General features: G+C 25.4%; 1 protein-coding gene across 1 annotated transcript; it reads left to right on the forward strand.

The window, feature by feature from the left end:
- The first annotated feature begins 7,727 nt into the window (after positions 1-7,727).
- On the forward strand, positions 7,728-23,699 carry LOC145849123 (IQ domain-containing protein H-like). The gene is made up of 23 exons (XM_082954218.1): positions 7,728-7,885; positions 8,025-8,144; positions 9,102-9,260; positions 9,782-9,901; positions 10,118-10,222; positions 13,103-13,262; positions 13,405-13,470; positions 13,855-13,946; positions 14,231-14,463; positions 14,595-14,813; positions 16,019-16,136; positions 16,235-16,385; positions 16,517-16,692; positions 17,722-17,892; positions 18,036-18,250; positions 18,646-18,721; positions 19,183-19,302; positions 19,564-19,716; positions 20,876-21,039; positions 21,984-22,113; positions 22,430-22,516; positions 22,773-22,870; positions 23,156-23,699. The coding sequence occupies exons 1-23, from the start codon at positions 7,820-7,822 to the stop codon at positions 23,328-23,330; spliced, it is 3,174 nt and encodes a 1,057-aa protein (XP_082810344.1). The 5' UTR covers positions 7,728-7,819; the 3' UTR covers positions 23,331-23,699.
- Positions 23,700-27,977: the final 4,278 nt, after the last annotated feature.

Below are 27,977 nucleotides of genomic sequence, written 5' to 3' on the forward strand. Positions count from 1 at the left end.
AGTTGTTAAGTTAAGCATATTTTGTAGTAGATAAAAACGGTAGTTATCATTTTTTGATTTAGGAACTTGAATTTATGAACATGTTTAGCGTTAAAAGCTAATATTTAGATAACCATTCATAAGATCATAAACATTTATTTACAACAGGTAGGTATCTGCTGTAAATTACAATCAGTCTTTTATTTTATTAATCATTAAGAAGTTAAAATAATTTCTATACTTAGTTGTTGAAGTAATTTTAGATAATAACTATTTAAATTATTTCTATAACATAATTGTTTTACACAGTTTCTTTACAACAGTTAAACTCTTATAACGAGGTTTTTAAAGTAGAAGTATAGGTAATAACACATATTGTATCCATGCTGTGCTTCATGGTTTAGCTTAGAGTACAATTAATCCATTTCAAAATTTTAAATAATTAGTCGAACAATTAATTAACAAAAGATTTTGTATTCACAAAATCATTAATAAAAGTCTTAACTCAAATTCATACTTTTTTAGATTTGTTATAAGTTTTTATTACTAATGTCTGTGAATTGACTTATCTAGAAACAAAGTATTTTTTGCTAATATTAGAAGTTTTTTTTTACAAAAAAGTTAACAATGTATACCTCAGTAATTATCAAAAAACATTAAAAAGATTTTAAATTGCAGACTACAAAAAATGTTTTCAAAATTTTTAAGCTATATTAAAAAATATACATATTTAGCAACTATGTTTTTTATGGGAACGAGTCAGTAAAACACGGTGTTACTTTAGCACAGAGTGACACTTTAGCACGGATTGACAATTTAGCACGGTGTGTGACTTTAGCACGAAGTGCCATATTAGCATAGAATTTATTTTGCAACTTTTTTCCTATGCTAAAATAACAATTATACTATTATGTTTAAAAATCTAAAAACGATCTATTAAACATGTAAGCTTAAAATTAGTTATTTATTCAAAACTAAAATGAAAGCTTTAATTAAACCTAAAACAAAAGTAAATTTACAAACTTCATAAACTTATTTTACTAAATAATTTAAAAAAAAAATATTTATATACTTTTACTTTAGAGTTTTCAACATAATAATATTTTATAAAGTTAGCAATGTATACAAGCTCTAGAATTCTTAAAACTTTTTTAAAAGGCTAAAGTTAAACTTTGATAAGGTTAAACTTTAAGCGTTAGTTTTAAATAAACTGTAAGATATATAAACTTACTTATATAATTTAAAAAATACATATAGCTTTGACCATCATAATAGATAAAGAGTTTAAGTTCCTCTTATTTCTACACGCACGAACCTTGCAACTTTTTTATGGTTATATATGTTATATAATAAGTATATATATACTACTACAAGGGTAAATAAACTTAATTCATGAAATTTTCCACCAATTTAGCTTTTTTATTACTTTTTTTTTAAACTTTAAAAAATAGCTTAATTTAAAGTGCTTAAGTTAAAACTTTGTTTATAGTTTTTTAAGACCAAACTTTCAAAAGTGTTAAAACTAATTTTCACACTTATTTGTTTGTTAACTTAAAAATTATATAACATTTAATCATTATTTAAATGAAAACTTTGAAATATTTAAAATTGTACCATGCAAAAATGTCACTCTGTGCTAATGTGACGCCGTGCAAAAAAAAGTCATTAAGTGCTAAAGTGTCACTCCGTTTTAAAGTGAACACCATTGCTAAAGTGATACTGTGCTGTTTTGACACCTACCCATTTTTTGTTGAGTTGTAATACGTAACAACACTCTTAATTAGTCTTTTATTATAAAAAATGATCCATGTATTGTTTTTGATTTAACAACATTAACTTACCGAAATTTTAAATATTATATGTCCAGGACAAAACATTAAAAGGTATCCATGTGGTGTTCAACTCGAAAACTGATAGGCTTTTTCGTGCACTAGGACCAAATATTCTTAGCGATTTTATTTTTGTCGTTCAATAAACAATATATACAATAACATACTTAACATCAATAACATAGTCTATTTGTTTGTCATAAGATAAGAAATCTAATGAAAAAATAATTGTATAAAACCTTTTTTGTTTTACATAAAAACTATAGAAAGTTTAATTTAAATAATTAAGTAAATTTACTAACATTTTATTTAAAATAATAAATCAAAGATTTTTAAAACTTTTAATTGAACTTCACCAATTTTTTTTTAGTAAAAGAACTTAAAAAATCAAGATTAATTATTATAATGTTATTTAATTTTTTTTATTGTTTACTAACTTACTGTAAATTGCACTTACATTTTTTATGTTATGTACTGCTAGTGGTCAGAGTCTTAGAGACAATTATTTAAAATACTAATATATTTTATTAAAAAATCTAAGCTTTAAAAAGTTTAAAACTTATTTTTTTGACCGTCCACATATGAAATTTAAATTATCTCTAGCATAAAAATTAAATAGAAATTTTAATCAATTAGCTTTCACAAAAATATAAATTGTTTTTTTGGTTTTAGTTTGGTTTTCAGATGTAGCTTTAAATTAATAAAAAAAATAAATATTACTTTTATTTTAAAAGTGATTTAATTTATAACAAGAAAGTAAGTAAGCTTTGTAAAAATGTTTATGTTTGCAACTTTTTTATGATTAATACTACAAATAAAAAGCATTTAATTTTGATAGGCATATTTTCACATTTTTTTTGCATGTATTTTGTAGTCTAGCTAGATAATTTTTGGTCTAATTGTTTTAAGTTTTTTAAGCTCATAACAAAGAGATATTTGTTCTTTAGGAAAGTTAATGACATTAGAAAGTTAAATGTTTTTTTTTTTCATTTACAACATTGAAAAAAAGTGTACGCTTTTTGTAATTAGGAAAAATTTACTAAATGATTAACCTTAACAAAAATAGAAATTTATTTATTGACTAAATTAAAATTTTAACAATTATATTTTATAAGAATAACTTTTATGGTTAACTTTTTACAGTACAAAAAAATTATTACAGTATGTATTGTAGACATAAATATATTTTAAAAAAATACAAAAACAGTTTTATATTGTATTTAAACTGTTTGTTTTGTTGTATTTCACTTAATTTGTTAAAACTGTTTTGTAATAAGCTTTCATAAGCTAAAAAAGAATAAAAATAATCTACCATAAAAGTCTTATTTCGGCACTCTTCTTTCCATACCAACATAGATGCTAAAACAAGCTAAATTTATAAAAATTAGTTAATTTAACATGAAACTTTAAAAACCAAATACACAAAGTTTTTATCACTAATTGTTTTAATTTAATACAATAAAAAAATCATTTTTTTAAAGTTGTGAATTTGTGAAAGTTTTAGCAAGATTTGCTCATATTTATGTGGGAAGAGGGAGTTTGATGCTAGAGTCATGCAATTGTTGTATTTACTTCCTCTTGAGCCTTTGGCAGAATCTTCTTCTACTTTTATTGTTTCCAGTTCTGACATGATGTCTAGCAGCTATACAATGGTAGCATGGGATTACCGCATAGGCTTCTTTAGTGTTCCTGTACATTTTCTAATTTGGAGTCATTAAGAAGCCATACTCCAAAGTTCTTCACAACTCCTGGACTACTTGACATTAATAAATTACGAGCATAAAGTTATTTTTATAGGCAAATTTATTAATTTTTTAAAAAACATAAAACTTTAATGTCAATTATTTTCCTTATCTTAAAAGCTATCTTAAATTTTTTATTTTATTTTAGAGAACACACCTTTGTCTTTAATTAAGAAAAAATTGGTTTGGGGTTTGAATTATTTAATGGGTCCCTCCAAAAATAAATGTTTTTTTTTCATTATTTTGGCCTTAGAACCAAAAATAAATATTTTTTTTTTTTTTTGTTTTTTTTTTAGATTGCTTTTAAGATATGGAAAATAATTGACATTAAAGTTTTATGTTTATTGAAAAATTAATAAATTTGCCTATAAAAATAACTTTATGCTCGTTAATAAATTTCTTCAACCTTCTTTATTTTTGGAGGTGGAAGAAAAATTTTAGAACCTAAATTTTGCAGCAATATGGTCTGGTGCAAAAATTCTAAATTTGTAAAGTTATCGTTTTTTTTACAAAGAAAGCTTTCTTCTGTCAACATATTAATCTCTTTATAATTAACAAAACTTCATTTTTTTTTTAAATTTTTGTTTTAATTTTTTCATCTGATTAATTGACAATATTGATACTTGACTTGTTGTTTAATAAAAAGTTAAGGTTTATTGATAAGCTTTTTGACAGTAATCTTAATTAGTCTAACCATATTAAAACATTAAGTCAACTCATGTTTGTTTTTACATATGAAAAAGGAAAATATGTTAATTATAGCAATTTCACCACTTCTCCCTTTTTGTTTTATCATTGACCTTTTTATTGCATTTTCCAGGGTTGCTCTTGTAGAGAGGGCAACAAGAAAAAGAAACAAACTAAAACGGCAAATAACTAGAAATCACTAAAAATCTAACTCCTCCTAGGTTTTTAGAGATTACTATCTCAAATTTTTAGAAAATTTTCCTTGCAATATTTAGAAAACTCTTTCAGAACAAAATTTAAAAAATTAATAAAAATTATAATAAAAAAACAAAAAAAAAAGTTTTTTTGTTTATTTTTTATAATTTTTTTTTTTTAAAGTTTGCAGGGTTGCCACACACTCAGGGAACTCAGGGAAACTAAGGGAATTTTCAAGTTATAGAAAATCTCAGGGAAACTCAGGGAATTTTGATTCTTTTTTTAAACTCAGGGAAACTCAGAGCAGTTTTGATTTTTTCTAAAAATTTTAGGGGAATTTTAAAATTTATTAAAAAATCTCAAATTTTTTTTTCTAGATCTACAATGAGATTTAGTTAATCCAGTTTCAAAATTTTGTTCAAAACAGGTAATTTTATTTATTTTTAAGTGCTTATTTAGAAAATTTTTAAGCCCTGTGGCTAGTTCTTCAATATTCTTAGAATTTACTTTGTAATTTTTTAATAATTATTAAAAATTGAGGAGTTGAAAAAAACTAGGGAAACTCAGGGAAGTTTAAGGTTACTTGGGGAAGTTTTTAGTCACTCAGGTAAGATTTTTTGACCCAAAGAGTGGCAACCCTGAATTTTGTTCCAATAGAATTTTCTAAATATTATATGGAACATTTCCTGAAAGTTTGAGTTAGTTGTCTCAAAGAACGTAGGAGAAGATACATTTTTAGTGAAACAGTCTATTTTTGCTGTTTTAGTTTGCGCTTCCCATAAGGAATCTATTGTTGCCTCCAACTTTGACCAGCTATATCTCAAAAAATATTTTGAATTTCTAAAATCTGTAAAATTCATCTTGTAGTTTAGTAAAAACTATATAAAATAAGATCAAATTTCAAAAAAAAAATGTTCACCCCCCCACTCCCCCCCTCTATGCCCTTAATAAACATATCTTTACTTTAGTTCTAAAGATTGTATTTATTCATGCGTCATAATTTAAAGTTATTTATTAAACTGTTTCTTACCAATTTTTTTTTTAATTCATTAAACATTTATCACTTGAAAACGGAACTAGTATAGTTTTGAAAAGCTTTGTGAAATAAAATACAGTATACTACCGCTTAAGTATGCACTTTTTTTGGTACGCACCCCGCCTAAGTAGGCACTTATCCAGAAAGACAAAAAAAATCTAAAATTTTTATATACTTTTTATAAATTTTTTATATATCTATATCAAATTTAAATAAGCAAATAACCTAGGGTGAGTAATTCTAAGTAGTCTAAGTGGCCTGAGATTGTGACAGTCCTGTTATTAAACGTTCGTAAACTAAATAATTATGTAGTGGTTGCAGAAAAGTGAAAAGAATAATAATATTTGAGCTGTAATGCTATAAAATAATTAAATCTAGATGACAAAGTTAAAAAAAAACCTACAAATACAACATAGTTAAGTCATAATTTTATTTAAATGTACACACATTAATTTTTTTAAATGTTTGGTAAACACAATGTAGTTTGGTACTTTCCTTCTTACAAAACAAAATATTGAAAATATGACTTAATATTCTTTTTTATATCATTGACTGACATTGACTTTCTATATTAAATGTATGTATTAATTATGTAGAAACCTTTTATAGAAAAAAAAATATTTTAAAATTATTTAAAAAATTTTGCAGATTAGAATTATGTATTAAATGTTATTTAAAATAAAAAGACTTGTTTATTCGGCTTAATTATTTGGTAGCTAGTTGTAAGAAAGAAAACAAACAGGTAAATTTCATATTATACTATGTCGTTAAAAAGTACGCACTACCCGTGCTAAGCACTTTTTGGTTGGGTTCAATTTACGTACTTAAGCAGTAGTCTACTGTATAAAACAAAATGAGTAATCTGTTAATAATAAGTTGCAAATGGTATATAAATACGTTTAAAAACCTTCCTATAATAGATTTATTTATTCTTTTTTTACAAGAAAAATTTTCATAAATGTAACTAAGTATTAAAATAGCAATAAATCTTAACGAAAAAAAAAAAACTACTTTCACACACATAGTAAATGTACCTAGTATGAAAAATTATATTTTGGTTATCAAGTTACACACCATTTACATACCACCTTTGATAAGGTTAAAATAGTTTGAGGTATTTCTGAGTTAGGTTTTATGCTATAAGATAAAATAATATTTTTAGACTGCTAGATTGTTATAAAAAAAAAGCTTAATTATTAAATTCATACTTAACTGAAAGAAAACAGTTTGTTAATTTTGGAGAGTATTTATCATTTAGTAGAATTTTAAAAGTATGAGTTCAGTCTTGGGATCATTATTGTTTTTTTTATATATGTTATAAATGCTAAACAAAAAAAGTAAATAAGTCTTAAAGTTTTCATATGAATAAGTTATTACATATTACATTTAAATTAATAAAAATGAAAAAGACAATTACTACCTTAGCTTAAGATACATGGTTGCAAAAAACTCCAAATAACTTGAGCTAGTTAGGCTGACTCATGGTTGTTTGAACTTTTTTTCAAATCTTAGGCTAGAAGGCTAATTTTTGTATATCTCATGCTCATTTTTTTGACTGTAAAATCTTTAAAACTTCGATTTTCCTAGATATTATATCATTTTTATACTATTATGATATTTTTGATTCCAAGTTTATAACTTAATTTTATTGAAAAAAAGTAACTACTACTTAAACCAAGTTTTAATTTTGTTACTAAAATAAATCTTTTGTTCTAAAAAGTTTCTCTTCTGCAGAAGCTTAGATAAATAAACTTTTGATTTATTGTTATCTTTTTTTTATGTAGTATTGTTTAATTAACAAAAAAAAGCACTCAAAAAGTTTGGTCCAAGGACCTGGTGTACAAAAAAACCTTTTGGTTATTGAGTCGTACACAAGAATAGTTTAATGTCATGTCCTTGACAGCCTGATTTGTTATAGCATCTTTATTGTTATAATATGAATTATACATTAAGAAAGTAATAATAAAAAAGTAATATTTATGAAATAATTTCAATACTTTTAGAAGATAAGAACTTTTCTTAGCTTACGTCATTTACTTTTTTATAACTTAAAATATTTACCTTTTTATGGGACCACAGTTAAACAAATTCATTATGTTTTAAAGTCCTTTTTTAAATTCTAATATTTACCTTGTTTATGTTTAGAAGATTGAAATATTTTTAAAACAAAGCTGTTTATTTCTTAAGCCTTTACCTGTTTAATTATTTTTAAAATATAAGATAACATTTTTGTATTCTTTTGTTTAGATACCTGTTTGTTTAAAAAAGATAAAACTTAATGCATAATACTTCATTACTGATTCAAAGTAAAGGTGTTTGAAAAATGTAAACTCTTCAACAAATTATTTTAAATGGCTCAAGTTCAAAACAAATCGAGTCACAACCAAGTTGATGAAGTAGGACAAATTCTAGTCAAGGTTTTTTATTATTCCTGCTAGTGTTTTATAGACTTAGAAGCTATACTGTTCTTATATATTAACTTAAGTTTTTTATAATTTTTCTAATGAACACTTCAGCATTAAGGAAAAATATAATATTTTAAATTTGTTTTACAAGGTCCAAGAAGACTTACAGCAACTCAAAGATGAAATTGATTTATTAAAGTTATCTGGAAATAGTTCTGTAAATTTTAAACCAATTGATGATGCTTTAAAACGAACAAAAACTGGAATTCAAGTTATTAACATTTACTTTACTAGATTTAAACATGTTTAAATAAGTTCTACTTTAACCAAAATAAAATAAAATAAACTAATACTAGTATACTTGAACACTAATCTAAAATAGTTTTTAAAGTTTTAAAGAAAGTTTTTTATTTTGTTTAATACCTTCTTAAAAGTTAAATTGATTGTTTTTTGTTAACTCTTTATGTTCAGTATAGACTGACATTTTTAGAAGCCACATTGGCAATACTAATTTGACAAGTTTTTATACTAAAATATACTATATTGTTTAATATTAACGCTTTAACCAACCTTTGGTGACAAAGCTTTTTTTGTTTAAATATTGTACTAAGGCTAATTTAATATTTTGATAAATTGGTACTTTTAGATTATCAAGCATTATAGTTGCGCTCAAAATTAAGAATGATTTCTTGTTATTTATTTTATTAGTCATTTACAATTGATAATCTAAAATAACGAATATAAATAAAAATACACTATATTGAGCTACATAATAGATAGTTCTACAAATATCAGTAATTTTATGATTTACTTGTTTAATGTTTAATTTCGACTTTAAACGAATTTAGGGGGCAATGAGCAGCAAAGGGGCCACAGGGGTCCCATGAGGTCATAAATTAAAACTTACACTAGATATTCTGGATTGATGATGAGATCAAAAAAAAAAGGTCTTAGATTTTTTAATGGTAGAACTTATTTTAGATTTTAAAGAAATTTTTTAGAAAATGTAGGGGGCCACAAGCTGTAAAAGGGGGGCCATGAGGCCAAATTTGGGAAACCCTGCTTTAGATAATATTGTACTATTATTATGTAAAGAATTACCAGAGTAAACTTTATATTGAATTATTTTTTACACTGTATAGTTTATTAATACAAAGTATTAATGAGTAAAAAAATAGTTAAACCATTTAATAACTCAAGTTTATAACAAAAAGGATAAACTTTACAGAAAAATTCCGACTTTGTTTTCAACTTACTGAATAACACAGTTCAAACTTTACCAGCCATAACATATGTAGCTAACTCGACATCTTTTGCTTCAAGCAGTTCTTTCAATGATAACCAGGAAAGTTTTATTGATTCCAATACTTACTTACCAGAAAATAAAGTTAGTTTAAATTATTATAATCAGTTTTAAAATAGTGTTTTGTATGTTTTTAGGTAAAACTAGCAGTATCTTTAAAAAGTAGTTTTCAAGTTAATAGTTTTTAGAATATTGTGTTCCATTAAAATGAAGAATAGTAAATCAAGTAATCATTTTTAACATTTCTCAATAAAATTAGATTAGTTAATATTATAATTATTTAAAAGATTATGTTATTTGTAGACGTAGAATTAAGTAATGGTTATTTTTGTCATACTATAATTACATACTTTATTAGCTATCTATATACTTTACTAGCTTTTATAATTAAAAAATTATAGCAAGAGACGTAAAAGCCTGGGTCTGTTTAAAACAGACTGTTTAATAAAAATTTGTTTTACAAAAAAAAGTGACAATTATTTCCTTAACAACAGTGTATAAAAATTAAGTTTTATCGAAAAAGGTTCTAAGCCAACTAAAATATATTTAAATATGTTTTGTTTTTGAATAAAATATTGTTTATTGTTTTTAAAAACCCATGACAGTTTCAACATGACTTAACTTTCAAAGCTTTGATTGACACTGAGAATCTTAACAATTCTACTGTTCTGAACAAAAGTTATGCACTTAATGTTTTGCCAAAAATTAAATCTAAAACTAGCCAGGTTAATAAAATCTATTGTATGTTTTTGAGTTGTTGTAGTAAAATCAGTTGTGTAATAATAGTAGATTTTTTTGTTTTAGATTACATATTTCAAATTTGAACCTTATTTTATAACTTTTATTCTAGTTTGAGTTAAGTGAAGCTTTTTACAAATACATTTAAGTTGTTACAGAATATTTTATTAACTATCTAAAACTTAAGCTAAAATTTTGTGTAGTTAAAAGGTCAAAAGTTGCTTGGAACAACTACTGGGCCATTAACTGTTTTACCACCTGCTAATAGAAAAGATCCAAGTTTGGCAATACCACCCATTGAAGAAAAGGTATTTTTATTTATAATTTGTATTTATAAAGTAATTTATATAATTATAAGTAATATAAATATAATATTATATAATAGTGATATAATATTATATTTAATTATAAGTAAATATGAAAATAACACTGAGCTTTCGAAGTATGTTTGTGGCTTAAAGCGTAGCGGCATTGACTTTGAAATATCCTGGGAAGTTATAAAAAGAGCACAGCCTATAGCTGAGGGCAATAACCCAATATGTAGGCTGTGTGTCAAAGAAGCAACATCCGTTGTATATGCACTGAAAGACGCGAGTTTGTATCGTCTTGTAGACATATAAAAAAAAACGCTTTTAAAGTTTAACAAGTTTTAATTTCATCTTAAAATAATCTAAATTTTAGTTTGTACCTTAATTTTATCTTTATCTCTTTCAATTATCTGTCGTAATATATATTTACTCACTGAAGTTTTATGAATTTTTGCCAGTTTATTGTCGATTGGTAAATTAATTTTTGCACAAGTCGTTTTGCATGATTTTTGATAATTTAAAAGTTACGTCATAATCTTCTTATGCTAATTTTTTTAACTTTCGTTTGTGTGTTTTTGTTTTGTGCTTTATTTTAAACTTGTTTTGAAGCTGATGAGTGCATAGGCACGAAACTCGAGTCCTTTGAGCTTTACATCTTAAAATAAACTTTTTTATTAATAAAGCCCTTAAGGTGGGCTCAGTGTGAAAGATTTAATTTATCAAGTTAAATAACTTAATTCTATATATATATATATATATATTTATTTATTTATGCTTCCACATTTGATGTTTATTAAACAAATGAGAACAATTGTTTTCAAAAATTAAATCAACTAAGTTTAAATCATTTAAGGTTTCTTATCAACATAGATTCAATTCATGGTAAATATTAACTCCACATTTCAAAAACTATAATGTAATTTTTAAGTAGTGAAGAGCTGGCAGCAAGGCTAAAAAAACTTTTCTATAAATTTTTAAAAAACAATAAAATTTAAGTTTTTAAACAAAATTGATAATAGAAAAAGTTGGATCAACTAAGTATCATTCAATATCTAGAAAAAACTGGCCTGAAATTTTCAAAAAATTTAAAATTATCTTGAGTAAAAAAAAAAGATTTAAACTAGCCTGAGCATCCTGCGTGTGGGGCATCTTTGCGTAGTATGAGAAATAATAATTTTAACAATAATAATAGTTTATTAATTTAATCATATAAAGTCAGCTATGTGTACTGTGCACATAAGAGAATGTCATGTACAGATTACACTGCAGTAAAACCAATTATAAACACAGTGATGCAATAAATAATAAACAAAATAAGCAAGTTTCAAATAAAATTCATTTTGATCCTCATTTCTTTGTCTGCTTCAGTTTCTCAAAGTATTGTTTTTTTCTTTTCTTTTAGTCCTTTTGTGTATAGTAGATTGTCGTTTGATGCGGTCATTTGCAAGCAACTTCCACTCATCAGTTCTTATATTCAACATTTTTGCTATCGACCAACTTGCTAAACAACACACTTTTGGATTTGCTCTTCACCCATCTTTAGAACATGACCAAGCCAGCAAATCATCAGTTATTAATATTAGTACTGTACCGAGGTAATATTAGTACTTATCAACACTTCCTTGTTTGTGATCTTTTGTTGCCATGCAGTTATAAGAATGCGACCGAGCCATTGTAGGTGGAAGGTGTTGATTTTTATCTCCTGAACGCTACAAATATGACTATTGATTTCTGTGTTAAATGATTTATTTGACGCAAAACTTGAGCCAAGGTACTTAACGTTATTTTTTAAATTTTGAATATCATTGCTATTGATTTTGACTAATTGTAGATTATCTGTTCTTTAGCTCAGGACTTAAGTTTTTAAGACTAATAGTAAGGCCAGAATCTAAGGATGCCAATGAAAGCTGACTCAGTAGTGTCTGCATGTATTGGGCAAAATGAGCAACTAGTATTGAGTTATCAGTAAAAAGAAGATCATGTAGTGTGAAACTTTTAGATTTTGATTGGCTCAGATGATCAAGCTTGAAAAGGTGGCCATCAGTTCTTGTATGGAGCTTTTTATTAATTGTATAACTAAAATATTACTATTATTTTATTGGTGACTTTTAAGATATAACGGATCATAGTAAAAGAGTTCAAAAGGTTCATTATTTAAGGAGTTTAAACAGCATAAAAACACATTATTAAACTCTATACCTTCTTCAGTTTTTAAACAATTGTTTTTTTAACTTTCTGTCTATTTTCTGTAAATGATAAACAAAATATGATATGGTTATCATATTACTATTTCTGTTTTTGAAGCTATAAATGACTACATCCCAAAGTTATTGAAATTAAATTTTTAAGTAAATAATCTTCTTATTTATATTTAAAACTGCAAAATAAGGATCGATTGTTAAGTTAAAATAACAAGTCTTGGACCCCTTATGATTATCATTAAAGTATCTATTTTTACACAAATAACTCAAATTTTTTTTTTTGTTAGCAAAAACTATTGCAACATACTAACGAAAACACATTGTTTATACTTGTTTTTTACACACCTTTTTACTGTGTTTTACTTGAGTTTCTAAAAGATTTTGTTAAATTTACATAAAAAAAATTTTTTAACTATTTTTACTTAGTTGTTGATAAGTACTTTATGAATTTTGTTTAAACTATTTTTCGAATAAAAATATGCTGTTTGCCAATTTCTTATATAAAAACAGACTTTATAGTGATATTCAAAGGTATTTTTGATAGAAAGTTTGTTTAATTATTTAATCAAAGACTTATATTGTACTTGTGATTTTAAAGCATTAAAGCATATATTTTCAAAATCGATTAAACATGTATATCATATGAAACACTTAAATATATGTCAATTTTTTCAAACAGGATGCTAAAAAGGGAATTCTGAGTTTGATACAACGAGGGCTAATTCCACATACAGCTGAAATTACATTAGATCCTGCCCCTGTTAACTTAAAAAGACTAGTTTTACATGATCACCACGACTCAAATAAGCAACGTACATACCATAATGATAGTTGCAAAGGTTGTATATAAATATTTAAAAATTTTACTTAATCATGTCTTATAAATTTAATAGTATTATACTTCAAAAAATTTTTTTTTCTTAAAATCTGCAGTATTTTTGCACTAAGTATACTATCAAATTAACCATTTTATAAAAACAGGAGATCATCGTTTTATGAAATCTGCAAAAAATGATCTGGATATACAAACACTTAGTTTTAGTTCCTGTAAGTTCCTATTATGGTTTTAAACTTTATTGAGTGGATTTACTCAAAGAAAAGACTTTATATAAGTATAAACTTATAACTTTAAATAAATCTGTATATAATGTGTTATTTAATTATAAAACTGCTAAATACTTTTTAAGATTATACCATAAAAACAATAATAAATATACTTTTCTATTTGCTAAACTGAATTGTAAGAAAAATATTAAGTTCAATTTTTAATGATTTTCTAATAAAACAAAATACATCAAACAATTTTTTCGCTTTTAAGTTCTTCTACTTTTTAATCTCTTTCATTTTAAGCCATTCGAATTTTACTTTTGTTGAATAAACTACTTATGTAAAGTTTAAAACATAGTTTCAATTGAAGACTATCAATTTCAGACATGAAGCACGAAAATAAGAAATTTCCTTCTGAAAATACTTATACTTCAAAGGAAACCTTATCAATAAAGCTCTACGAGTTGCCTCTAGACGTAAATTTAATGCTTATATACTTAGTAAAAGTAACTGATTAAAATAGAATAGAAACATAATAGATATGTTTAGAAAATAGTTGAATAACTGTAGATAAAATAAATATTTATTTTTAGTACTAATGTGCTAGTTTAAAACTATAGTTCCTCGTATAAATTAGTACTGACTTTTAATAAACTTTTTCAAAATGTAATTAATATGTAAATTAGTTAAGTATACTGTAATTAACTTATCTTAATTAAAATAAACAATCTTGCAACATGTTAAAATTAGCAATTTTAAGAATCCAAATCAGAATGATGACAAAAATAGTGAAGTTGTTTCATTTGAGGCAAAAAAATTGTCCAACAATCAGAACTTACAAATTATAAAAGGAGTAATACAACCAAGCAATAAATTATCCCTTTTTAAACAAAATAATTTTTTTCAATTGGTTAGTATTCAAGAAGTTTTGGACCAAGTTTCAAATCTGTGTAGTATTTTTTCAATTCCAGTCGCACATGTAAACATGGAGAGGTTTGTATACATTTTTATTATAAGTTCTCAGTGTTTAAGACCCTTTATTTAATTTATAGTTTATTTTTAATAAATATCTAACTCTTGTATAGTATTGTGTATTTCATTATCATTTATTAGTTTTAATTCAGGCTGGTTGAGCTTGCGTCACAGTATGAACTAGAACAAAACCCAAACAAATACGAACTAATATCAGTTTTGGACAATCACGATGAGGTGACTCGTCTCATGCTCTCTCCCGGGAGAAGGTATCTTGCAGCTGATGGTAAAGACGCTGCAGCCACCACTATACAATCAACATATCGCCGCTTTACTGCCAGGAAGAAATACTTGGTTTACCGAAAACAAAGGTAAAAAACTAAGTTCATGTCGACTAGTTTAGATTTTTTATTTTACCTTTTAAAGTAGTTTGATACGTTTTCAACTAACTTGCTTGTTAAAATTTTGTTTTCATGACTTTTTATTTATTCATGTGAGCACAGAAAGTTTATAGTTAAGTTACACCTTTTTTAAGTGTCAGTTGTACGATATTTTACTAATAAACGTCACTTGTTTTCTAAAAAAAGTTATATAATATTTTGTTAAACATAACGCAGTAAATAAAAAACGTAATAAAATAAGCTGTCTATAATGAAGTTAAATACAATCTTAGTTATAAACTATTTATGGTACTTTTTTTTGAACAAGTTTACAAATGGACCTTTAAATAAACTGAATTTTGTTAGTATTGTTTATTGATGTATTATTATTGTTAATTATTTTTAAATGTTAAGGTATAAAAGTTGTATATTGTGAAAATGTATATAAAGTCAGTATCATTAGATATTCATAAATTAAAAAACTTAATACAGAAATACAAACTGCACTTATTTTTATCTTTATAATCCTTATTGACTTTGTTGAACTGTTCGTTTTGTATCAATATAGAAACATTGTTAGTCAAATAAAGTATTTGCGTATAAGAAACAGTTTTAATGGTTTTTTTCATTAGTATAGAATACATTACGTATTAAAGTTAATGAAAACATCGGCGAAAGTCACTAAAGCCAATTATTAGACTTTTATGTGCCTTGAGACAAACTGAAAAATTGTCTACTGCGAGCTTTCATCTTGTTAAAAAAATCTGATCAAATTTTGTTGTTTTGTTGACATCAAAGAAAAAGAATAAAATTTGAAGACTTTTTCCGATGGTTTTTTCTAAAGCTTCCTTCGGTTACAACTGACTAAAGAGTTTTATTTAAACAAAACCCTGGCCTCAGTTTACCTAGATATTGTATTATGATGATTAAAGTGATTTGATCAAATATAGTTGTTAATTTTACCACACTGATGATTTATATAAGAAATATAAATGTACTTAAAAATTGACTGCCAACCTATAAGTTTTTAAATTTTAAGAAGGTTATTTTTCTAACCATTCCTAATGTTTTATTACTAAAACCTTTACAATAATAAAATTGTATTGAAAGCAAAAAGTAATTTCACTTATTAACCTCCTTCGTAAACTTTAATGTGTCGATACTAAGTTTTTCTATTAAAAACGCTAAATTTCCAGGTGGGCAGCTGCATTGATTGCAGTTAGCTGGATCATGAGCCGCCGAAGAGCTAATTTCCAAAATAAAGTCAAAGTATTAAAGACATCGCGGTTACATAATTACAAAATTAGAAGAAAAGTAAACTACTATTTTTGATTTATTTTTTTTTCAAATAGTTTTTGATAAATTATAAACTATGAGCTAATTAATAGCCTAACAAAAACATAAATTTTCAGAGTCTAGCTATCAATTGGAAATCAATACAATCAGGTCCGCGTGTTGTTTTGCACGTACCATCGTTTAGTTATTCACAACAGAGCCGCATGTTTATAGATAACTTTCACCAGTTTCAAAACTATCAAATTGGTCGAATATTTGATCTTTTAGGTTTATGTGTTATCTAATTAAGTTTTGAAGTTTTCTTATAAAGTTGTTTTGTTAAAATTTAATTATCAAATAAAACTACTTACACGCCGATAAAACAGAACTTTGTTAATAAAGAAACATTTTTATAATAGATCAAAATGTGCATATCATATATGTAACACCCATTGATTTGGAAGACGATTTAAAACCTTACTACGAACAAATGTTAAATATGAGGACGTCTGTTGAAATCGGAACACCTGAAGTTATTGAAAACTTGCAAGATCGCGTTACATTTGTATACCCAGAAAATGCTATAAAGTTTAGGGTATGTATTGTAAATAGAATTACTTTCGATGGAAACGGGTCTAAATTGCACGAAGACAAAGTTGTACGAGGTTACTAAAATGCACGAGGGGACTAAATTGCACGAAGCAAAGTTTGCACGAGTTACATTTTTGTATGTGAGTAAAAAATACAGGAAAATAAAAGATAGAATACAGAAAAAAATTTAATGAAATTAAAAAAAAAGTTACCAACCGAGGGTAAGGGTTAGGGGTAACAGTGATAGTAAAAAAATTATAATAAATTAAAAAAAATTAAATAAAAATTAACCCGTGCAAAAATGTCTCCGTGCAATTTTATCTCTTGAAATTTTATCCCCTCGTGCAAGAGTGTCTTCGTGCAATTTTGTGCACTCGTGCAATTTTGTCCCTTCGTGCAATTTTGTACGCTCGTGCAAACTTGACAGCTACCCACTTTCGATATATAATAATTACGATGCTCTAAAAAAATAAGAGTAGTGCAAAAATTACAAAAAAAATGTATGTGTATGTTTTTATGCTTTCAAATGAATTATAAGTTAATGAGGTATGTTGTTCGAAATGTTCGTATGTATATCTGTTTGTAAATGTTCACAGTCAAAAGTAAGTTCGCGACTATAAATTATTTTATCGAGATAGATTGAAGCGTTCTTGAAATAAAATTACTTCCATCAAGCGACTTAACACTTGTAACCGTAGATATATACACTGGCTGTAATGGCTTGTTGTTATTGCTTCTAAATTTGTAGAAAGAGTAGATTGGTGTGCAAAGAAAGCAGAGTATTGAAAAAAAAAATTGCAAATTTTCTAATGTATTTAAAGTGAGCTTACATCAGTTTGAAGTGCATTTGTTTTGGTTTATTTTTTGTAAGGGAATATAGAAAATTTGTTATTAAACAAAATAACATGTTTTATCGTTTTAATGTAATATTAAGTTTTAGGTGGCTGATCATTTTTAGTTAATCATGAATGTTTTATTGGTTTACTTGAAGAACATAAATTGTATTTAACTTTATATTAGTTTTTTTTTACAGGCATACAACTTTTCATTAGCAAAAGTTCTCTACTACAGTCCTAATGCTTTAAACCGTATTAAGGTGCTAATACAAGGTCAAAATACTTATTACGTGCCTGGTTTTCTTAGCGATGACGACTTGGCAGTTGCTGATTCTTTAAATATACCAATATTTGGTTCTGAACCTGACGTAAGTTGATAAGTTTGGAATATATCTTAAATTGGTCGCAAATGTTACTTTATCATAGCTAGGTACTAGGTTTTGTATATTGTTAAACAAATAAAACAAACTTTTAGTCGAGAACCACTAGTCTGAAGTGTAAAATTTTTCAGATAACGCAACTGTACAGCAACAAGTCAGGTTCGAAACGTGTATTTAAAGGTGCGGATGTTGCCGGGCCACCGGGAGACTTCGACATATATACTGCCCACCAGCTCAACGAAAGTCTTGCAAAACTCATTTGCTCATATCCGAATGTCACTAAGTGGCTATTCAAAATTGACAACACTTTTGATGGAAGGGGAATCGCCGTGTTTAACGTCAAAGAGTTTGTCGCTTGTTCTTTTTGTGTTTTCAGCTTACAGTACAGCTTGTTGTAAATTTGCGTTAACTTCGAGTATGTTAAAATTTTGCTTTTATAATACTTGTTAAACAAAGTTCTCAATATACCGTATAAAATAACTTTTATAATATCGAAATTATTATATAACTAGTGTAACTAAAATCATCGTGTTAACTTTATTATTTTAATAAGTTAGGTTATTTTGACTTACACGAACCTTGGCTAATAAATTGTTTTGAATAAATTTATCCAGATTTAAATAAATCTTTTAATATGATAAAACCAAAAATAAAATACTTTTGTTTTATTATTTTCTTAAATACTATCTGCTTTTTTAAATTAATAATTTATGCACAAATTCATTGTTTGGTTGTATTTAGAAACTTACCTTGTTATGGCTATATGATGAAGCAAGTAAAAAAGTTTGGAGATAAGTGGAAGTTTCAATGGGCGCAAGTTGGTTTTTGATAAACTTTTTTTAAAGATGAATCAAAATTGCGTATACCAACGGTTTTTTTTTATAACTTTTTAATTAAGCTAACTTAGGTTTACACAAGTAAGTTATTTTTATGCATTTGAATACGAACTTACCTTTTTCTTGGCGAATAATAGCTCATATCCAAATGTTTTTAATTAAATTTAGTCATGTTTTGGTCTCTTATAGAGTTACTAGATTTAGAAATAAATTAATATAATTTATGTATTATTTATATTAAGATCATGTTTATTTTTATGTTAAATATTAAGATCACTTTATAGTTATCACTTTTGAACTTAGTTATTGTACAACATATTGTATATTTTTACAATATGTAATTTCTATAAAGTTTATTTAATTTTCGCCATTGATAACACCACAGTTGAGATTAAGTTAAAAAGTTTTTACTATACTTTAAATATTGTATATTATGTATTAGGAGGAAGTTTTAAGTCAAATATTGTACCAACTGCCTGTGGCATTAGATACAAATGCAGATACTGTAGACAAAAATGTTTATCCTGTTTGGGTGTGTTTCCTTGATGAGTACCTTCGCGTGGTTAGTTTTTAGAATCATGTATAGTAACTATGTTGTTAACATTCTTCAGCTGTTTAGTGAATGAATTTTTATTGTGCACATAGTGTTAAGGTTTTTGTTGGACTCTTTGTTTAAGGTAATAATATTTACAAGTAAATGGCTTAACAATTTCTAAGAACTTGCATTAACCTTAATCACCTTCAATTATTATTTTTTTAGTTTTATAAACTTTGCTTGAACCACCTTAAACATAAATTTACAAATTTTTGTACTTATATAAAGGGAGGAGTAATAGAGGCTTGCCCTCCATCCGAATCAACTGCGATCACAGTTGATATGACGATTGAACCTACTGGTGTAGTTAAAATGAATTCTTGCGGAGATCAAATTCATGCTGAGTCTCCGTTCAAATGTTATGCAACAACTGTACCACAAGTTATTTAACTTTTATCTTACATTTTTTGTTGATTGCTTCAATCATGTAAATTATTGTTGACTAGCTCTACTATTTTTTCTTTCTTACTTAATACTCAAACTGTATATATTTATGAATCAAGAGTTGTTTACATAGTTTTAAAAGCTAAGTAGTTATAGTTTTTAATCTAATCGTAGTATAATCTATTAAAACACTGTAATTGTAATCATATTTTAACTTGACATTTATTTAAAGTAATAAGATTGGTAATTAAAATATTATCTAATTATTCATCTAAAACACATTTGAAATAAAAGTAGTACAGCCGTTTAAAGTACAATTCATTTATTTTTTTACAAGATTTGTTGAATATTTTAATCTTTACTGAAATGATAAAAAAATAAATTACTAAATTAAACTCGCAGTTACTTCTTTGTTAAAAGTTTAATTTTTGTAACTAGTATTACAACAAAACAAACTGAAAAGATAATGTAGAACAATCCTTGTTAAAATTTACAATACTTTGAATATTTTCTATTTATTAGTTTTTAAGTTTAGTTACTTATATTACCTCAACGCAGTAGCAAATAATTCCACCAACAAAACTACCTCATTCTCTGGTTACTTGTTACCATATGCAATATGCACGAGAAACAAATTACTTTATTTATCAAATACATAATAGTACAGTAAAAGTTAAGGTATATAACCTAATAAGCAACTATGAACAAAAGTAACTACAAAAAATGTTTTTTTATATTAAAATAAGCAAAGCACTTCAGATAATCACTAAATTAGAAAAAATCGTGAAAACACCACCTAGCGATTAAGTAATATTGCTGCACAGAAAACGGACATAAAGAACTATGGTGCCATAATTTTCGCTAGATAGCGCATCTGCCACAATTTTATTTAATAAATATATAAAAGGTTATCACAAATAATTGTACGCTATTTTTTTATTTTTTCGACCCTTTTAAGCCCGAAAAATACTTGTCAACGTAATTCAGTCATTTAAAAATTTGTTTATTAGTAATATGTTTTATCAGGTTAGTTTTACTTAAAAGTTTGTTATCTAAAATGCATTATAGCAACTTAATGTTTTAAGATAATAAATTGTTTTTTATTGTAGCTCAGTTTTTTAACAAATTAAAATACTATAGTTGTTAACTTATTCAGACTTCAGTTGATCCTGAAAAACTCAGTGGAATTTGCAACAAAATTGCAGTAGCTTGCAGAGACAGGGGTGTCATTGGTCACTTTTCTATAGATTTTGTCACTTTTATTGATGAAAAAACATTGGAGCAAAAAGTATGGGCAACAGATCTTACTTTACACTACAGGTATGTGGGTATAAGTATGAGCAAAATAAATTATTAACTTTTTTTCTTCATTTTAGGTTAGGTTAAAAGTATAAACCCGATACGTCTATAAATTTATGTTTTTTACTCTTACTTTCTGAATGACTATGTTCCTCTGTTAACCTCTCAGTCTTTGTTTTTCCTAACCATTCTTATTTCTATCTTTCTACTGTATTTTAACATTAGCCGAACACATGCGTAATCTAACTAAGTAATTTGAAAGTTTTTACACTTATTTATTCAGCTTAGACTCCCTCATTACTTCATTGAAAGACTTCGTTCCACAACTATCATCAGCTTCTGACAGTGTAACATTTTCTAATGGTCTTGCACTTTTGACTGCTAGGCAATATTTTCGATCGGACTGTTTTTATTTATTCGTTTGTATTTGTCTATCATACAATATTTTCAAAAACTTTACTAGGTTCACCAAAGTCCGCAATATCGATCCTTTGCGGAAAATTTCTGGAATCTGAGGAGTGAGGGTTAATTAGTAAGGCGACGAAAAATTAAATGGGTAGTTAATTAGTAAAGGAGCCGTATCTAATAACTGAGAGCGGTTATTTTTTAAATTGGTGCTAAGGGGGTGTTTTTGTAAATACGTTTGGGAAACTCATAAGATTTGATACTATCTTTTTATAAGTCTACTTCAGGCAAAAAAGTTATGGTTAAACACTTATAAATGGTATTGCAACTTAACTGCTTATAAAGATTACGTAACAAGCAGTTTTTTTTTTGTTTTATTACAATGCTTATATAATCAAAGCTTTCAAGTATTAACAAATTTAGTATATATATTTTATACAACTTAATGCAAGAGAAATCTAGACATAAACTAATATAATACTCTTTTTTCATGCAACATAAGTAAAAATTGATTTTAAAAAATCATTAGCAAGGTTTTTGTACGTTTTTATTTTTTATAGCGACCAACTGGCATTGATAGCTTGCATGACGTTTATAAGTGGAGCAACTTTTAATGCTTCAGCAGCAATTCTACAAGTTTCTGCTTCAAAACCAGAACCGAAGCTATTTGAAGAAGTCCATGATGACAACGTAAAAATTTAAACTTTTTTCTAAATATTGCTTTCATCATTTGAAAATTAGTTTATTTTTTATGAATGTTTAGAAAAATACTAACAAAATTATAAAATAATTGTTGCAGTATTCTAACAAATATTAAAAAAAAAAATTTCTGGTAAAACTAAAACGATGTACCCCTAAAACAGTCTTCCAATTTAATAAATGTGTTGAACTGTTTAACTCCATAACTGTTTAAATAGTATTTTAGAAGTTGTTGACTTTTATGTAGTTAAAAGTTATTACAGAAACCTCGTTTGCTTTCAAATATTTTAAAATAATGTCATTTTAGCAGGAAGAACAGCAAAGATATGCTGTACTAAGTAGCAAATTATTTCATACTAATCTTCAGCTTGTACACCAGCACGTCTTTTTACTGGTTAGTTGTTGAAACTTTATTCAACGTAAAAGTGAAATATTTTCTTCCATCCTTATAAATCACTTTTTTAATGGTGACAATGCTTTTGTTTATTTTTTAAGTGATAATTTTAAACTAGTAGCAGAAATCATCATTATTAAAACAGTAACACATCAAGATACGTCCGAAAATATCTAAAACTTTGGCGTATGAACCCTGTTTTGTATTACAACTTGTTTAAATTTATCTTCAAATAATATAAAAGTTTTACTTTTAGATGTGTAAATCCCATGGAATAGGTTTCGATGTTAGAGATAATTCTGGATCATTTTTTGTTTTTTATCAAACTGAAGTTCGTGACAAAATTGGGATGATGTTAGTTTTAAGTACATATTATTGTTTCCATAAGTTTTAAGCTTACAAAGTTAGTTTTAATTAAAAAAATATTAAGAGTAAAAATCCCGATGCAAGAACCTAATACTCCTGCAAATATAACTTTGAAAAAAAAAGAGTAATTTCTACGTTCTTAGTTGCAAATGGTATATATATACGTTTAAAAACCTTCCTATAATAATACAGATTGATTATGTTTTGAAAATTTTCGGTTTTATGTATTTTTCAAAGTTATGTCTTTAAATAAAACTTTTAAAATATTTTCAGTGTTGTAAGTGAAAGTCTAACAGAAAGTTTGAAAATTTTTGCATCAAATTTATCATCAATTAATCAAGAAATTGCAAATGAAAAAATGAAGGAAAAAAATAACTTTACGGTTGCAATTCAACAACTTGATAGCTTGCTGAAAAGTCTAAAAGAAAATGAAATCGAAGAAACTTAATTAAAAATTATTTCGAATTTTGAACGTTACCTGCTTATAGTTGTAACGCCGTTTTCACTGTAACTTCAATCTTTATGCTGGCAAATTTTTTCAGAACTTTTATGTTTATAAATTTATTTTATTATTTTGTTAGTGGTATCAATAAGTTACCAAAATAAAATAAGTTAAATTAAAACTGTTTTGCGTCTAAAAATTTATTCAATTGAGTAAACTTTATTTTCTCAAACTCATTAGCAAAGTATACAAAAAATGTTATAAAAATAAAAATATTAGAACAGAGGACGGCCAACTGCAAGCCAGCAATGTGCTTATCAGCTAAGATCAAGAAATGAAATTTTCTTTGTATAAGAAATTACAAACAAGTTTTAATAGTTAAAGTGTAAAATTAATGTATCGATACTTTAAATTTGATACTCAGTATTTTACTTGTTTAGACGAAATTAATTTCTAATTATATTTTGCAAATAACTGAAACTAAGTTCTAGTGGAAACACTTTATTCTTGCATAGTTTCTTTAATTTGTTGCTTTTTCAAATTTTGCTTTAAAAGTTTAGCAAGTTTAACTAATTATAAAATGCTACAATAGAGATACTTAAAAAGTATCTTTACATATATTTTCAATATATTCTAAATTGTTTGAAGTATTTAAGTTGTAGATCATAAATTTAGCAGTATTACTTACAAGTTAGTCCTTAAAATTGTTTTGTACTTTTTACTTTATAGATAACAAAAAATATTGGCTTAATGATAAGAAGAATAATTAAATCGAATTTTATGCTTTTAATAACGAAACAATGTTTCACTCGCTTAAAATAAACAAACGAGATCATCAGTTGAATATAAAGTCTGTAAATTATTTTCAGTTAAGTTTGTCTACTTAATCTAACTTAAGTAAAAGAATGGAACTACCGGTAGTTTTTGAAACTTTGTACCTGAAAACAAGCTTATGGTATTTAGCACTTGGAATTTTTTTCAAAGCATGAAAATTCCAAGTTGACTTTTAATTTCATATACCAAAGTGTCATGTGTAAAAAATTCTGTTCTTAAAATAAATTTGTTTTGTTATTTAGACTTAAGTATTAAACACTTTTTTTCAGAAAAAAAGCTATGAAGTACTACGAATTTTTATGCACCTATTAAATAGGCCTTGTTTCTTATATCTGCTTTTGTTGATTTTTAAGTTGGTAGACTTCAAAGTGTTGACCGAATTCGTAGCACTGCTTCGAAAACATCTTTTTTTTTAACGATACGCTTAAATGAGTTTCTTAATTGTTTTTATATTTATTTTTTAACCGTAATACATTGTCTAACCAGTGTGTTCAGCATTTGGTGGTTAAGGATTAAACTAATTCTAAGTAAAAATATTAGCATGCTGCTGTATTAGTTTAGTTTTTACTCATGACAGCAGACCAATTATCTAGTGTAAGATTCGAATTAGCTTTAAATTTTACCTAAAACCTTTTTTGCTTTTCATATCAAACCTTAGAATAATTAGTGTAAGTTTTATAAGTTTTAATTAACAGACCAAATTTGCATACTCGCGGGCAGCAGTTTTCTGACTCCTGGTCTAACCCTTACTCTAACAGTTGTACAAAAAATAAATATAGTAAAAAACTTCAGTTAAATGTTTTTTTTTCATTAGTAGTGCAAATTTCTTGCCAACACTTTAAAGCCTCTATTTAAAACTATTATAAGCACAAAATTTGCAAAAAAAACGTTTTCAAAAGAGTTTTTCAAAAAAAAACTATAAAGTTGCGTAAAATTTTGAAAGTTGAGCAACCTTAAGTATGTAAAACTTTTATTAAAAGAAAAAAATATTACACTATTTCCATGAATAAAAAGAGCTAGCTAAAATTAAACTAAGTGAACATAAACTTCTTCTTTGTAAACAAACCTTGGTACAATTTTAGCAAACTCGTGTAATTTTGAAATTTAAAATATCTTCTAAGCAAAATTTGATTTTTATATTGATTGTTAAACACGTTTTACTTTAAAAAGCTAATATATTGTTTATTGAACGATAAAAAAAGCACTCAAAAATTTTGGTCTAAGGATCTGGTGTACGAAATAACCTTTCGGTAATCGAGTTGTACACCACAGTAATGATTAAAATTTAGAAAAAAAAAGTATTTTTTTGTTTTAATCTTAAAATGCATTTTTTGTATTAGGATTAAATACTACAATTTCTGCTTCAGAACTCTTTTTGATAAATCCTAAAATTAGTTGAAATGAGATAGCAGAGTACAAAAATAACAGTGGAAGAAGAAAAAAACAATGGATCACATGTAAAGTACTAATACTTGTATGTATGATTAAAAGACAAAATAGATAAAATATCATCAACTGAAAACCGGTAAATAGCCAACATTTAGTATTCAAACTGCTGTTTTTTGAACGCATAGTTATAGACTTTTTATAAATGGAAATTATTTCCGTTAAAGATAGCTCTTTGTTTTCAGAATTTAAGTTGATGTTCACCGTTTCATGTAGGCTCTGCTCCATCGCTTCTTTTAAATTAACAATACTGTAAAAATAAAAAGTTTTTTTGCATTTTTATTGTAACAATATAAAGTTTGTTAGCTTTTAGTTTTTTTTAAACTGAAAAATTACATCATAAAATAAACCTTTTAATAAAACAAAAGAATATTTAAAAAAATATTACACTTGAAAACTTAAATCTCTTTTTAACAAACTTTTACAAAATCTCGTTAATTTTGATTTAAAACACTATTCAGTAATACTTTTATAATTAAAGGTTAACTCCGAAAATACTAAATTTTTTTCAATAGTAAGGATTTTTTTTTTGCCAATTGTACTCATTAAAAATTTATACTAGTGCATTAGTGTTAAAAATTAACGGTTAACTTAACAAATAGTTTAAAATTTATACTTTTTAAATGACTTTAAGTTGTTTTACTAATTTTTAACCAACTACTATTATTTTGAACCATTAACTTTTAAAAACAGTTTTGTGAATAATAAATATTCCTTTTAGTTTAAGAAAATGATGTTACAAATTTCTTATAGTACTGATTTTTTACATTAAAAAATGTTTTTGTTGCAGTATTTGTAGAGATAAAATATTACTCATGCATTCTGCTTTAATATGAAAATAATCAACTAGGTTACAGAAACAATATTTTTTGTTCCTTTAGTAAAACAAAAAAAATCTTATAATTTAGCATATTTTTTGGTTAAACAAAGTTTATTTTTACTTATATTTTTGTGTTAAAAACAACAAAAAGTAACTTTTGAAATAGTTTATAAGTGCTATTATAGTTTGAGTTTTATCTTTATATGCACACTCTAAGAGTAATACTTTTTAAGTTTTTTCTACTTTAATATAAAAAATTATACATACACTGGTTTATATATACACTAAGTTGTATAACTATAAACATTAAAAAGTATAAAAACTTTTAAAAGTATATGTTTACTTTTTTAGTTCTTATCAAAAATTTACACGAGCTTAGTTATAGTATACTTAAATAAAACATAAATAAAAATCATATACTAACTATTTTCTACCTGTTGTTACTTTTTTTAATAAATTAATAAATACTTTTTAAACTTTTTACATATGTTTCCTTTAACTTTACATGTAGCATATTAATCTATATTTCAACTTTATATAAAAACTCATGTACTTTTAGTGAATTTTTACAAAATTTATTGTATGCGAATTACGTAACTCTTTTTGAGTTAAACAATTTATACAAAACAATTTGAGCTTTTTTAAATTTTTACTTTCTTCTTTTTCATTAAAGTTAAGATACACATGTCGTTATAAAAACAAAATAAAGCACCAAAAGTCAATCATTAAAAGCTGCACACATTTAAGTGACAATAATTGATACATAAGTATGATTTCCCAGTTGAAAAAACGCAGAAATTTGTACTTTTAAAATTTTTTCAAAGTATTCTGAAACAAGTAAATTCAAAAAAAAACTTTTTCCATGTAGTAAAAAATTAAGACTGCAAAAGTTTAATAAACTAAATAACACAAATAAAAGCTACGATAAAACTCGTTTTAATTCTTTAAGTAAGCAATTGAAATAGCTCACACTTTTCTTTTAAAGAAATAGTTCTAAAATTTATATAGTTTATTAATACCTATATTCTGCTTATATTTTCACTTTATATAACTTAATATTAAGCAATTTTCCTTGTTAAAAAGAATATATAAGCACGATTTGACTATTGCAAAACTTTTTATTTTAAACTAAATAGTAAAAGTATTTTGCATTCAAAATTTTAAAAAATATTTTTAACAATAAACTGCAAATATACATAAGTAGTTAATTTAAATAGTTGTGTTTATTACACCAAAGTTTATAAATTATACGCATTTTAATCTTTTGTTAAACTATTGTTTTTAAAAAACATTTAAAAACTCATTCTGATTATAAAAAGTCTGAAAGATATTTAAAAAGTTTATAGTTAGCAAAGAAAAAATAGAATTGTTTTTATAAAATAATTTCAATAGAAATTACAGTTTATATCAATCATAAAGTAAAAAGTAACACATTTCTGAATAAGCTACTGTTAGATTTTGTACACATTGACAAAATATTTTAGACCATAATGTTTTACAAAAAGTTTATTTTTTAAATCTTTTAATACTATAATAACTAAAAGAAAAAAGTC

The sequence above is a fragment of the Thalia democratica genome, chromosome 1 (assembly GCF_965202585.1).
Source record: "Thalia democratica chromosome 1, ktThaDemo2.hap1.1, whole genome shotgun sequence".
Taxonomy (NCBI): Eukaryota; Metazoa; Chordata; class Thaliacea; order Salpida; family Salpidae; genus Thalia; species Thalia democratica.

What these genes read in the sequence shown, in the direction of transcription:
- LOC145849123 (XM_082954218.1), top strand. Translation starts at nt 7,820, where the DNA reads ATGGCTCAAGTTCAAAACAAATCGAGTCACAACCAAGTTGATGAAGTA. An exon ending in TTAAATCTAAAACTAGCCAG is followed by an intron (nt 9,902 to 10,117) that starts GTTAATAAAATC and finishes AATTTTGTGTAG; the next exon opens with TTAAAAGGTCAAAAGTTGCT. An exon ending in GCCGTGTTTAACGTCAAAGA is followed by an intron (nt 18,251 to 18,645) that starts GTTTGTCGCTTG and finishes GGTTGTATTTAG; the next exon opens with AAACTTACCTTGTTATGGCT.